Source organism: Apium graveolens, chromosome 10 (genome assembly GCF_009905375.1).
Source record: "Apium graveolens cultivar Ventura chromosome 10, ASM990537v1, whole genome shotgun sequence".
NCBI lineage: Eukaryota > Viridiplantae > Streptophyta > Magnoliopsida > Apiales > Apiaceae > Apium > Apium graveolens.
The window spans coordinates 169,200,619-169,214,138 of NC_133656.1; the positions used below are offsets into that span (position 1 = coordinate 169,200,619).

General features: G+C 35.1%; 3 protein-coding genes across 3 annotated transcripts; 1 reads left to right on the forward strand and 2 right to left on the reverse strand.

The window, feature by feature from the left end:
• Positions 1 to 886: 886 nt before the first annotated feature.
• Positions 887 to 1,572, reverse strand: LOC141688983 (18.0 kDa class I heat shock protein). The gene has a single exon (XM_074493135.1). The coding sequence runs from the start codon at positions 1,502 to 1,504 to the stop codon at positions 1,025 to 1,027; it is 480 nt and encodes a 159-aa protein (XP_074349236.1). The 5' UTR covers positions 1,505 to 1,572; the 3' UTR covers positions 887 to 1,024.
• A 5,823-nt stretch (positions 1,573 to 7,395) lies between these two features.
• LOC141692829 (18.0 kDa class I heat shock protein-like) lies at positions 7,396 to 7,863 on the reverse strand. Its single transcript, XM_074497773.1, has one exon. It carries the CDS (start codon positions 7,861 to 7,863, stop codon positions 7,396 to 7,398), a length of 468 nt encoding a protein of 155 aa, XP_074353874.1.
• Positions 7,864 to 9,210: 1,347 nt separating this feature from the next.
• On the forward strand, positions 9,211 to 9,893 carry LOC141691287 (uncharacterized). Its single transcript, XM_074496022.1, has 2 exons — positions 9,211 to 9,423; positions 9,672 to 9,893. Exons 1-2 carry the CDS (start codon positions 9,211 to 9,213, stop codon positions 9,891 to 9,893), a joined length of 435 nt encoding a protein of 144 aa, XP_074352123.1.
• The last annotated feature ends 3,627 nt before the right edge of the window (positions 9,894 to 13,520 follow it).

The following is a 13,520-nucleotide window of genomic DNA, read 5'->3' on the forward strand; positions in this document are numbered from 1 at the left end:
ACATTGGCAAAATAATCTGAATTTTGCAAATCATATGCAGTGCTGCTGGTTGTAGTGTTTTAGAGTTTCTTAAGAACACATAGATCGTTGCAGCGTTCTTGCTGTGTATTATGTATGTCCAAGAGTAGTGCTGCTGGTTACAGTGTTTTGGAATTTCTTAGGAAGCAAGATCGTTGTATCATTCTTGCAATGCATTATGTTCAAAAGCATTGATTCAAGTTGCAATGCATTATACTCCTTGAATAAGTAAGTATTCACGTTGGTCACTTACGTTTTTTCTGTTTTGGTTGTTATCAAAATAATGTGCTTGTTTAGCACCAGTATCATCTCTTCTCTAAAGTCCTTTCCTAAGACACTTCCCTTTTATTTGCTGAAGAAAGATAGAGATAAGGCTTTCTAAATTAAATGATTCTAAATTAAATGAGATTGATTTCCACGAATATGCAGGCTAGAAAGATGCTATTTCCTGCTATTCCACCTATTCGTGCATCAAGCTCGAAGAAGATCTCAATCTATATTTAGCTCTATGATGCCTGTTTAAAGGTTCGTTTCATTCAGTAATTATTATCCTTTTTTAGGGGTCATTTTTGTGATATTTCCTCATTGTCTTCCTTTTTTTTGCTCGGCTCCTCATTGTCTTGTACTCTTTATTACTGTTCTCTGCAAAATCATTTGCTCCTATCTTGATTCAATTCCGACACATTACTAATGTCTTTCCAAGTATTTTAGATTTTGTTGCAGATTTTCCATGTTTAACAAACTTGTTGGAGTGTTTGATGACCATTTTTTGCATATAAACAGATGAACCTTTCGTTAGTTTTGTAATACCAATTTCTGATTATCCTAGGATACGGAACAGACTTGATTAACACACAGCAAAGCAACATTTCACCAAAAGAAATTTATTTTTAATCAATGTTCATTGCGACTACAATTTCTCATTACAGCAGGAACAAAACGCACACACACTAGAGACTCAAAACAGAGAATTATTGTTCATGGATCACGTACAATTCAATTTGGTTTAACCGGAAATATGAATGGATTTGACCTCGGGCTTCTTGATGTCCACCTTGGGAACAGTAACAGTTAAGACTCCATTCTCCATGCCAGCTTTCACCTCATCCACCTTTGCATTCTCTGGAAGCCTGAACCTCCTCAGAAACTTGCCACTGCTTCGTTCTACGCGGTGCCACTTGTCGTTCTTCTCCTCCTTGTCTTTGTTCCGCTCCCCGCTTATCTGAAGAACCTTCCCCTCTTCCACCTCAACCTTCACCTCTTCTTTCTTGAGGCCTGGAAGATCGGCCTTGAACACGTGAGCCTCGGAAGTCTCCTTCCAGTCAATGCGGGTGTTTGCAAATGCTGCAGTCTCTTTCCCCAACTCAGAGGAAGTCCCGGAAGAGGTGATCAGAGGGAAATCCTGGAATGGATCCCATACGTCAAGAGAGAATGGGTCCAAAACGTTGCTCCTACGGCTGCCAAAAAAGCTTGGAATGATCGACATTGTCTAAAAAAATGTGACTTAAAAACTAGAAAAAATATGATTGCTTTTAGCTCTGGTTATGCTTTTGGTGCTTGAATGATGCCTTTCAGAAGATGTGTTAAGAAGTATTTATAGCCAACTTTAACAAGGCTGTAAGTTTACCTCCAGGATTATCTGGTTTCTTCCAGAAAGGTCTTGTTAATTAAAGAAAATTGTAGTAAAAAATGGTAAGGAGCGAGAGCTTTCTAGAAACAGAAAGAGAGTAACCGTAATTCCCCCAGGGTCTATTTCATTCACCAAAAAAAATGGTAACATGCTAAAGCCTAAAACTTAATCCAAAAAATTACCATTTTTTTGTCACACAAGGCCATGGCCCAGGTTTGCTAAAAAAGAATATGGCAAGCTATTTGGTATATTATCGTAAAAAAAGGTATTTGGTATATAGTGAATTTAAATAAAATTATTGTAGCAAATTTTATTTTTTAGATTATCTATAGCTTAGACTTAGGTAATTATTATTTTATTACTTTTTAAATAAGTAATGTAGAGAAACATTTTAAAAAAAATTATTAGTGGCTAGTGAAAATGTTTATAATGTTTATAATTATTTCCAAGATTTCGACTTAAAATAATGAAAATTGTTCCTTTCCCTGCTATTTGTTTGCCCCTTATTTTTTAGGCATATTATTTTCCGACACCTATGTCCTGGAAAACTCTAACTAATACTTAAAGGTATTAACACGTAGCAAATTCCATAGTCAGTACCCGTGCCCGTGAAATTCAGGCACACAGTAGCTATATGATAGATATATATTAGATTTCATGTCTAATATGTTTTATGTTTAGTTTTCAGATCTTAACAAACAGGAAATATCAGTACTTACTGGAATCAGTAAGTGAAAGTCAGAACTTAAGGCTATCAGGACTTAGATTATCAGAAGATAATATCAGAAGATGGATTTCAAAACTTAAGTACTGGAGGACTAACAGTTAAGGAAGGAAGCTGATTTACCGGAAAGAAGATCGAGACTAATACAAAAAAAAGATATGCATGAAAAGAGTTAGAGGACTTAAAGACTTGTATAAGATATCTGATTGATATATTTTAGAAGACAGAATTATATTCCATATAAATTAGAAGTTATCTTGTAACTGTGTACTATATAAACACAGACATAGGTTTACACTATATGTGTTATCATTATCGAGAAGATCATACATTGTAACCTAGCAGCTCTCGTGATATTTGTTCATCACTGAGAGAGAACAGTTCCATTATAACAGAGTTTATTATATCGAATATATCTATTTACTGTTACTTGTGTTCGAAATACTTGTGTTCGAAATCGATTTGATTGTATTCAACACTGTATTCAACCCCCTTCTACAGTGTTGTGTGACCTAACAAGTGGTATCAGAGTCTATCTGTTAACACACATACAGTAAAGATCCAAAACAGTCATGTCTGAAGAAGCAGAAAATCCAACCAAGCCCGCCAAAACTGAAGAAACTCAAAAGACTCAAATCCACAGTCGATATGAGACTATTAGGGTTCCCATACTGAGACCTTCTGAGTACCCCTTATGGAAAGTGAAGATGGCTATGTTTCTGGAAGCTACTGATCCAGAATACCTTGGCAGAATTAATGAAGGACCGCATAAGCCAACCAAGCTCTCTGTTGTAGTTGCAGATCAGCCAGCGAAGACCATACCAAAGGAGAAAAGTGAGTATACAGCTAAAGATATCTCATCCATTGCCAATGATACAAAGGTAAGGCATTTGCTGCATAGTGTCATTGATAATGTCATGTCAAACAGGGTAATTCATTGCAAGACTGCAAAGGAGATATGAGATGCTTTGGAGACAAGATGCAAGGGAACTGATGCAATCAAGAAGAACAAGAGGACTATACTCACTCAAGAGTATGAGCACTTTGACTCAAAAAATGATGAGTCATTAACTGACTTATATGACAGGTTTGTCAAACTCTTGAATGATCTGTCACTGGTGGACAAGGAATATGATCTTTAAGATTCAAATCTAAAATTCCTTTTAGCTCTTCCTGAAAGTTGGGATTTGAAGGCTACTATTATAAGAGACAACTATGCTCTTGATGAAACTACTCTTGATGAAATTTATGGTATGCTCAAGACTTATGAACTTGAGATGGATCAAAGAAGCAAGAGACAAGGGAGAAATTCAAGGACAGTTGCTCTTAAGGCTGAGGAGGAATTCCCCAAAGTGGTTGTCTCAAAGAAAGGTAAAGAAAAAGCTCTCATCACAAAGTCTGATTCATAATCATCAAGTTCTGATGATGATGATTCAGAAACTGAAAGTTTACTTGAAATAGATGCTGATGAAGAGATGATGAAATTGTGTGCTCTTATGGTGAAGGGTATCACAAAGATAGCCTACAGGAAATTTAGACGGGGAAAGAAGTTTTTCAAGAAAGGTGGAAGTACTGATAAGAAGGGTTTTAGAAAATCTGAAAGCAGAGGAGAAAAGTCCGATAGAGGAGATTACTCAATTGTCAAATGCTATAATTGTGGTGAGAAAGGCCACATATCTCTTGACTGCAAAAAATGAAAAAGTGACAAAGGCAAAGCACTTGTCACAAAGAAGAAAAGTTGGACAGACACTTCAGATTCTGAAGATGAGGATAATTATGCCTTGATGGCAAATATTGATGGCAGCCCTGAAACTACTGAATTAAAGGTACCTCAAACAACTTATGCCTTTCATACTGATGATATTACTGAGTTGAGATTATATATTAAAACCATGTTTATTAGCTACAGAGATCAAACTTTAACATGTGAAAGATTAACTTCTGAAAATCTCGCTTATAAGAAAATAAATGATTATTTAGAAAAAGAGTTAGTTATGTTCCATCAAACTCAGAAAGAGAGAGATGATGCTTTTTATGTTAGAGATGAATTGCTAAAACTGAATAAATATCTCAAAACTGAGTTAGAAAAAGAAAAAGAGATTATCAGGACTTGCAGTAACTCTGGCAGAACAACTCATAATTTATTAAGTAGTGGAAACTGGAAAGAGGGCTTAGGTTATAGAGATGACAAAAGTGAAAAAGGAACTGAACAAATTGAGCCAATTATTGTTAAACAAACTGTTAAGCAAAAGGTAAATCCTGTTAAGTTTGTAGCTAAAACTGTAAAGTATGATTCTGAAAAGATGAAAGAGTCTGTGATAGAAGTTAAGGAGAAGTCAACTTCTGACAAATTAGAACAGGATAAACCAGCTGAAGTCAACATAGGCTTAATGACAAAGAAGCATTTTAAGCATAAGCTGAAAGAAATAAGGAATGTCAACAAGGTTAAGGCAGCTAGGAAAAATAGGAATGGAAAGGAAGGTGTGAATAAAAGCAATAATTATATGCCTGTTCCTAATGCTCCTAGAAAGAAATGTTATAACTGTGGAAACTCTAACCATCTTGCTTCTTTTTGCAGGAAGAATAAGAATATAAACTCTTTACCTCCTAAGTCAGGAGTTAAGAGTCAGTCTGTTAGGTTTAAGCCAAAAAATCCTTGTTTTCATTGTGGTAGTTTATGGCATTCCATTTATACTTGTAAGGAATATCATAGTTTATACTATGATTATTATCAAATAAAACCTTCTTTGAAGAAAGTTGTTTTAATTCCTTGTAGTGTAAAGTCTGATGCAAAGTCTGATATAAGTTCTGATAAATAGCATGTTAGCATAAACTCTGATATTAAATCCGCTGCAAATGCTAACAAACTTAAAAAGGCCAAAGGATCCAAGCAAGTCTGGGTCCTTAAAACTAACCATTAGTGGTCTTTGTGATTGCAGGGCAACAAGAAAAACATCCTAGTACTGGATAGTGGATGTTCAGGACATATGACTGGAAATAAAGCCCTGCTCTCAGACTTTATGGAGAAAGCTGGCCCAGGAGTTTCTTATGGAGATGGCAACATGGGAAAAACTATGGGATATGGCAATATTAATCTTGGAAATGTCATCATTGAACCAGTAGCTCTTGTCTCAGGACTTAAATACAATCTGCTGAGTGTGAGTCAAATCTGTGACAGAGGTTATCATGTGGATTTCTTTGAAGAACACTGTGAAGTTGTAAGTAATTCTACAGGAAAAGTGGTTCTGAAAGGTTACAGGCATGGTAACATTAATAAATCCAGACTTTCAACAAGGTCTGATGGTTCTGCAATCTGTCTGTTAAGTAGAGGATCAATTGAAGAAAGCTGGAACTGGCACAAATGAATCTCTCATTTAAACTTCAACAACATAAATGAGCTTGTAAAGAAAGATCTTGTAAGAGGACTGCCAAAATCAGTATTTGCTCCTGATGGCCTTTGTGATTCATGTCAAAAGGCAAAATAAAGAAAATCTTCTTTCAAGAGCAAAACTGGGTCATCGATTATTTAGCCTTATCACCTACTGTATGTTAATCTATTTGGTCCAGCAATGTCATGTCTATTGCAAAGAAGAAATATGTTATGGTTATAGTGGATGAGTTCACAAGGTACACTTGGGTGTACTTCTTGCACAAGAAGAATAAAACTGCATTTACTCTAACTGATCATGTCAGACAGCTGGATAAGTTGGTCAAAAATTCTGTTAAAATTATAAGAAGTGATAATGGCACTGAGTTCAAGAATTCAATCATGGAAGAGTTCTGCAAAGAGCATGTAATTAAACAGGAATTTTTTACACCTGAAACTCCACAGCAAAATGGAGTTGTAGAAAGAAAGAACATGACTTTCATTGAAGTTGCACGAACTATGCTTGATGAAGCAAAGCTACCAACCTACTTTTGGGCTGAAGCTGTGCAGACTGCTTGTTTTACACAGAATGCAACACTCATAAACAAGCAAGGAAAAACACCATATGAGATGGTGAAGAAAAAGAAGCTAAATCTCAAATACTTTCATGTATTTGGTTGCAAGTATTTTGTTCTTAAGACTCATCCTGAGCAGCTGTCAAAATTTCATCTAAAAGCTGATGAAAGAATCTTTGTTAGATATCCACTTTCCACAAAAGCCTTCAGAGTCTACAATTTAAGAACAAGGGTTGTCATGGAATCTATCAATGTATCTTTTGATGATAAGAATATTACTGGACTTAAAGATTTCAATGATCACGATCAGTTGAGATTTGAAAATAAAGACTTAAATTCTGATTCTGTAAATTCTGATGACTTAAACTCTGAACCTATAAGTACTGATGTCATTGAATCTGTGGTAACGACTCCAAAGGAAAATGCACTTGTCCAAGGGGAGCAAGCTGAAGATCCTACCACATCTCAAGACTCTCAAGAAGCATCAGGAAGCTCTGATTCACCTAGTACCGATGAGCCAAATTCTGATAATTATGGAAGCTCTGATACTTCAAATCCTAAAGGATCCAAGTCGAACTCTGAAGTCTCAGAGAGCATAACTACAGGGGGAGCATTAGAAAATGCTGATGGAGTATTGTCTCTTTTTTATTCAGTTCTCTTTGTAATGCCTGTTTAAGGCTTATATCGTCCAGCAATAAACATCAGTTTCCAGTCCACTCGCTGGAAAATATTATATTGTCTTTTATTATAGTAATTCTCATTTCTCATCTGTTTATGATATGAAGAATTCATTGGACTGCCATGCGATTTCATTTTCTTCAGTTTATGATTATACAACTGGATTTAGATAAATAATTACACTTAATTCCCTTTTTTCGAATATTACCTTAACATAAGCAGGATTGACACACAACAAAGAACAAAAATCACCACACAATTTTTATTCAATCAATGTTCATTGCCATTACATTTTCATTACAATAGGAACTAACACACACACACACACACCAGACTCCAAACAGAGATTTATTGTTCACAGATTCCATACGAAAACACACAATCACATACAATTCAATTTGGTTTAACCAGAAATATGAATAGATTTGACCTCGGGCTTCTTGATGTCCACCTTGGGAACAGTAACAGTTAAGACTTCATTCTCCATGCCAGCTTTCACCTCATCCACCTTTGCATTCTCTGGAAGCCTGAACCTCCTCAGAAACTTGCCACTGCTTCGTTCTACGCGATGCCACTTGTCGTTCTTCTCCTCCTTCTCTTTGTTCCTCTCCCTGCTTATCTGAAGAACCTTCCCCTCTTCCACCTCTACCTTCACCTCTTCTTTCTTGAGGCCTGGAAGATCAGCCTTGAACACGTGAGCCTCGGAAGTCTCCTTCCAGTCAATGCGGGTGTTTGCAAATGCTGCAGTCTCAGAGGAAGTCCCGGAAGAGGTGATCAGAGGGAATTCCTGGAATGGATCCCATACGTCAAGAGAGAATGGGTCTAAAACGTTGCTCCTACGGCTGCCAAAAAAGCTTGGAATGATCGACATTGTCTAAAAAATGTGATTTAAAACTAGAAAAAATATGATTGCTTTTAGCTCTGCTTATGCTTTTGGTGCTTGAATGATGCCTTTCAGAAGATGTGTGAGAAGTATTTATAGCCAACTTTAACAAGGCTGTAAGTTTACCTCCAGGATTATCTGGTTTCTTCCAGAAAGGTCTTGTTAATTAAAGAAAATTGTAGTAAAAATTGGTAAGGAACGAGAGCTTTCTAGAAACAGAAAGAGAGTAACCGTAATTCCCCCAGGGTCTATTTCATTCACCAAAAAATATGGTAACATGCTAAAGCCTAAAGCTTAATCCAAAAAATTACCATTTTTTTGTCACACAAGGCCATGGCCCAAGTTTGCTAAAAAAGAATATGGCAAGCTATTTGGTATATTATCGTAAAAAGGTATTTGTTGTGAATGGATGTCCCTAGAACTTTCTAGATTTAATCTTTTGATCTTTCATAAATATGAGTCTGTTGACTTCTCAAGTTCATGTATCAAGTTCATGTATCAGGTTTATGTATCAGGTTTATATATCAGGTTCATGTATCAGGTTCATGTATCAGTTTCATGTATCAGGTTCATGTATCAAGTATATCCTACAACTATAAACAACCATCTAAACGGAGCTTTTAGATATACTTGGAAATATTATATTCTCTCTTTTTCTCTTGGTGTATCTATACTATATTTCTAATACGTTATCAGCACAATTTGCTTAAAAAGTTTGGAGGTCACCTACCGTACAAGAAATCACCAACATATATCTTCTTTATTTATCTCACCTAAGGTATGTAATCTTTCATGTTAAGATAACTTGATTTGTTATTATATTTTTACATAATCATATATTCAAAATATGTCCATTTTTGGTACTATACTTCTTTGCACTAGACATATAATAAAAGAAAAATTACATGCATGTGTCCCGCCTTGTAATTTATTTTATATGTACATAATGTTAAACCTAGCTAGAAGATTTATCATATACTAGACTAGTTAATTACCAAAACAAGTTGTTTTAATGTGCCCAAAATATACAAAATTATTAATTTATAAGCATTTATGTAAATGTATAGTTTCATTTTAAATCATGAATGCAAGTGATGAAAGTTGTTTATGGATTATATAATACCTGTGATATAATAGACATCAAAAGATTATATGGTAATCTCTGAAAATATTTTATTCTACTCACATCAATGATAATTATAAGTTTTATAGCATATATAATTTGTTTAGCTTCACATACATGTATTTAGACATCACAATTTTATTTTTGTAAAATTAGATATACATACATGTTTAAACTAATAATAATATATTTTTGTGATTATTTTTCTAAGAATGGCAAACTTCACCAAACTTGAATTTGAGGCTCTTGATATCACCAGAAAGAATTATTTATCATGGATACTAGACATTGAAATTCATTTGGCCGCACAAGGTCTTGGAAATACAATTAAAGAGGAAAATCAAGAGACTGAGTCAAACCGCACAAAAGTTATGATCTTTCTTCGTCGCCATCTCCATGAGACACTTAAAAGTGAATATCTTACGGTGAAAAATCCACTTGAATTGTGGAAAAATTTAAAGGATAGATATGATCATCAAAAGTCTGTGATTCTTCCAAAAACTCGTTATGTTTGGATGCATTAGAGGCTGCAAGATTTCAAAACCGTCAGTGGATATAACTCCGCACTTTTTAAAATAAGTTCTCAATTAAAACTGTGCGGAGAGAATATTACTGATGTGATATGTTGGAAAAAACTTACTCAACCTTTCATGCCTCAAATGTACTCCTCCAGCAACAATATCGTGAAAAAAGTTTTACAAAATATTCAGATTTGATTTCTTGTCTTCTTGTTGCTGAAGAAAATAATAAGCTTTTGATGAAGAATCATGAGTCTCGCCCCACAGAATCTCGTCCATTCCCTGAAGCGAATGCGACAATATATAATTATGGGCGTGGACAAGGTGGCGGGCGTGGACGAGGTGATAATCGTGGACGTGGTTTTGCTCATGGATAAAGAACCCGTGGTCGTGGATCTCAAATCCAAAATTACCCTATTTTCAAGTATGATAAATCTAATTCCAACCCGAAGTTGGAGAAAAATATTAATAAAGGAAAAAGGATTGTTGAAAGTGAATGTTATAGATGTGGAATGAAAGGCTATTGGTCACGTACCTGCCGTACGCTAAAACACCTAGCTGATCTTTATCAAGCGTCCCTGAAGGACAAAGGCAAGAATGTTGAAACAAATTTAGTTTTCGAAGATAAAGACCATGCAGACAATCTCTTAACAATGACTTATTTAGATACCTCTGATTTTTATGAGACTCTTGACGACACCACTACCCTAGATGATAAACAGAATGTTTGATGTACTTATTGCTTTATTTTACATTCGCATGCATATGATTGTATCTCTTCCTAATTATCCTTACTAATTATATATTTATCTATTATTGAAGCAATATGGATATTTTACATTTTCGCATAGGGCATATAACAAAAGAGGAAGATATTTGTCTGGTAGATAGCGCAACGACCCACACTATACTTAAAAATGAAAAATATTTCGCCTCTTTAAATAAATATGAAGGCAATGTATGCACAATTTCCGGGAGTATAAAATTGATCGAAGGCTCTGGAAGAGCTACTATATTACTACCCGAAGGAACAAAATTTATTATAAATGATGCATTGTTCTCCCCAAAGTCTCAAAAAAATTTATTAAGTTTTAAAGATATTCGAAAAAATGGATATCACGTTGAAATGGTGAATAAAGGGGATAAAGAATTTCTTTATATTACAAGTATCACTTCGGGTAGCAAATGTGTTATAGAAGAATTTCCAGCCTTTTTTTCGGATTATACTATACCCATATTCGAAATATTGAGGTAAATGCCACAGTAAACCAGAAGTTTACTGAAAAAATAAATTTTATTATATGGCATGATCGGCTAGGGCATCCTGGATCAATTATGATGCGAAAAATTATTGAGAATTCACACGGGCATCCATTGAAAAACCAGAAGATTTTTCAATCTAATGAATTCTCTTGTGTTGCTTGTTCTAAAGGAAAATTGATTATCAGACCCTCCTTAGCAAAAATTGGAACAGAATCTCCTAAATTTTTAGAATGAATACATGGTGATATATGTGGGCCCATTCACCCATCATATGGACCATTTAAATATTTCATGGTATTAATCGATACATCAACAAGGTGGTCACATGTGTGCTTATTATCATCTCGTAACCTGGCGTTTGCGAGACTACTTACGCAAATAATCCGATTAAGGGCACAATTTCTGAATTATAATATTGGAACAATTCGATTAGATAATGCCGAAGAATTCACATCAAAAGCTTTTAAAGAGTTTTGTGCATCAATTGGGATACGTGTTGAACATCTTGTAGCTCATGGTCTTGCAGAATCATTTATTAAAAGACTCCAATTGATTGCTAGACCATTAATTATGAAAACAAACCTCCCAGTTACAGTTTGGGGATATGCCATTTTACATGCAGCAGCACTTATACGCATCAGACCTACAAGCTATAACAAATTCTCTCCCCTGCAATTGGCCTCCGGAAGAGAGCCTAATATTTTCCATCTTAGAACATTTGGGTGTGTGGTATATGTCCCAATTGCCCCACCATAACGCACAAAGATGGGTCCTCAAAAAAAATTGAGAATATATGTTGGTTATGAATCTCCCTCAATAATCAAATATCTTGAACCAATGACAGGTGATTTATTTACTGCAAGATTTGCAGACTATCATTTTGATGAAAATGTTTTTCCAAAATTAGGGGGAGAGATTAAAATTTTCCCTAAATCAGGGGGAGAAAATAAGCAGCTGGAGAAAGAAATTACATGGAATGCACCAACATTGGACATTTTTTATCCTCGTACAAACTAATGTGAACTAGAAGTTCAAAGACTAATCCATTTACAAGGCATAGCAAATCAATTGCCTGATGCATTCAATGATATCAATAGAGTGACTAAGTCACACATACCAGCTGCAAATGCTCCTGCAAAAATTGAAGTCCCTGAAGGACAAATTATCAAGGCAAATGAGTCAAGACCTCGCATGAAGCGAGGTAGACCAATCGGTTCCAAAGATAAAAATCCTCGGAAAAGAAAAGCAACAAAATATGATGATGCCTAAATAGATGAAATAAAATCTCAAGGAGAGACTCCAGAAGAGACCCGTGACATGAATAACCAAACCCCAGAAGAGGACCAGGTACCTGAAAATGTTGAAATAGAAGAGATCTCTATAAATTATGTTGTCACGGGAAAGAAATAGAACCGAAATAACATCATCGTCGATGAAATTTTTGCATATAACGTAGCGCTTGATATAATGATGGAAGACGAGGATCTTGAACCAAAATATGTCGAAGAATGTCGACGTAGGGAAGATTGGACGAAATGGAAAGAAGCAATTGAAAAGGAATTGAGCTCACTTAACAAGCATGACGTTTTTGGACCTATAGTCCGAACCCCTGAAGGGACTAAACCCGTTAGTTATAAATGGGTATTTATGCGAAAAAGAAATGATAGAAATGAAATTGTGAGATATAAAGCATGTTTAGTTGCTTAAGGATTTTCACAAAGACCAGGCATAGATTATGACGAAATATATTCCCCTGTAATGGATACTACAACTTTTCGTTATCTTATTAGCCTGACAGTTATTGAAAAATTAGAAATGCGATTAATGGATGTTGTGACAACATACTTGTATGGTTCCCTTGAGAAAGATATTTATATGAGGATTTCTAAAGGATTTCGAATGCCTGAAGCATCTAAATTATACTCTCGTGATCCTTATTCTATTAAGTTACAAAGATCTATATATGGATTAAAGCAATCTGGTCGAATGTGGTATAAGAGGTTAAGCGAATATTTACTAAGGGGAAATTACAAGAATGACCCTATTTGTCCATGTATTTTTATAAAGAAAAAAAAATCTTCATTTTTTATAGTGGCTGTGTATGTTGATGATTTGAATATCATCGGAACTCCTGAAGAGCTCCAGAAAAACAGTTGATTACTTAAAAGAAGAATTTGAAATGAAAGATCTTGGGAGAACAAATCTTTGCCTTGGATTACAAATTGAACATCTTCCAAATAGAATTTTTGTGCATCAATCATCATACACAGAAAAGATCTTGAAACGATTTTACATGGACAAATCACATCCATTTAACTCTCCAATGGTTGTTCGATCACTTGATAAGAAAAAGGACGTGTTCCGACCAAAAGAGGAAAATGAAGAGATAATTGGTCCTGAAGTACCCTATCTCAGTGCTATAGGCGCACTTATGTATCTTGCTAATAATACACGACCCGATATAGCATTTTCTGTGAATCTATTAGCAAGATATAGTAACGCCCCAACTCGGAGGCATTGGTATGGTGTTAAACATATTTTTTGGTATCTTCGAAACACAACTGATATGGGATTATTTTATTATAATAAATCCAAAGCAGTTCTAACTGGTTATGCAGATGCAGGATATTTATCTGATCCCGATAAAGCTCGATCACAAACAGGTATTTGTTCACTTGTGGTGATACGACCATCTCATGGCAATCAGTGAAACAATCTTTGGTTGCTACCTCTTCTAGTCA

Bases quoted from the DNA above. Each gene is read 5' to 3' on its own strand.
- LOC141688983 (XM_074493135.1), bottom strand. From the start codon at position 1,504: ATGTCGATCATTCCAAGCTTTTTTGGCAGCCGTAGGAGCAACGTTTTG.
- LOC141691287 (XM_074496022.1), top strand. From the start codon at position 9,211: ATGGCAAACTTCACCAAACTTGAATTTGAGGCTCTTGATATCACCAGA. The intron at 9,424-9,671 runs GTGAAAAATCCA...GTACTCCTCCAG, and splicing joins TTAAAAGTGAATATCTTACG to CAACAATATCGTGAAAAAAG.
- LOC141692829 (XM_074497773.1), bottom strand. From the start codon at position 7,863: ATGTCGATCATTCCAAGCTTTTTTGGCAGCCGTAGGAGCAACGTTTTA.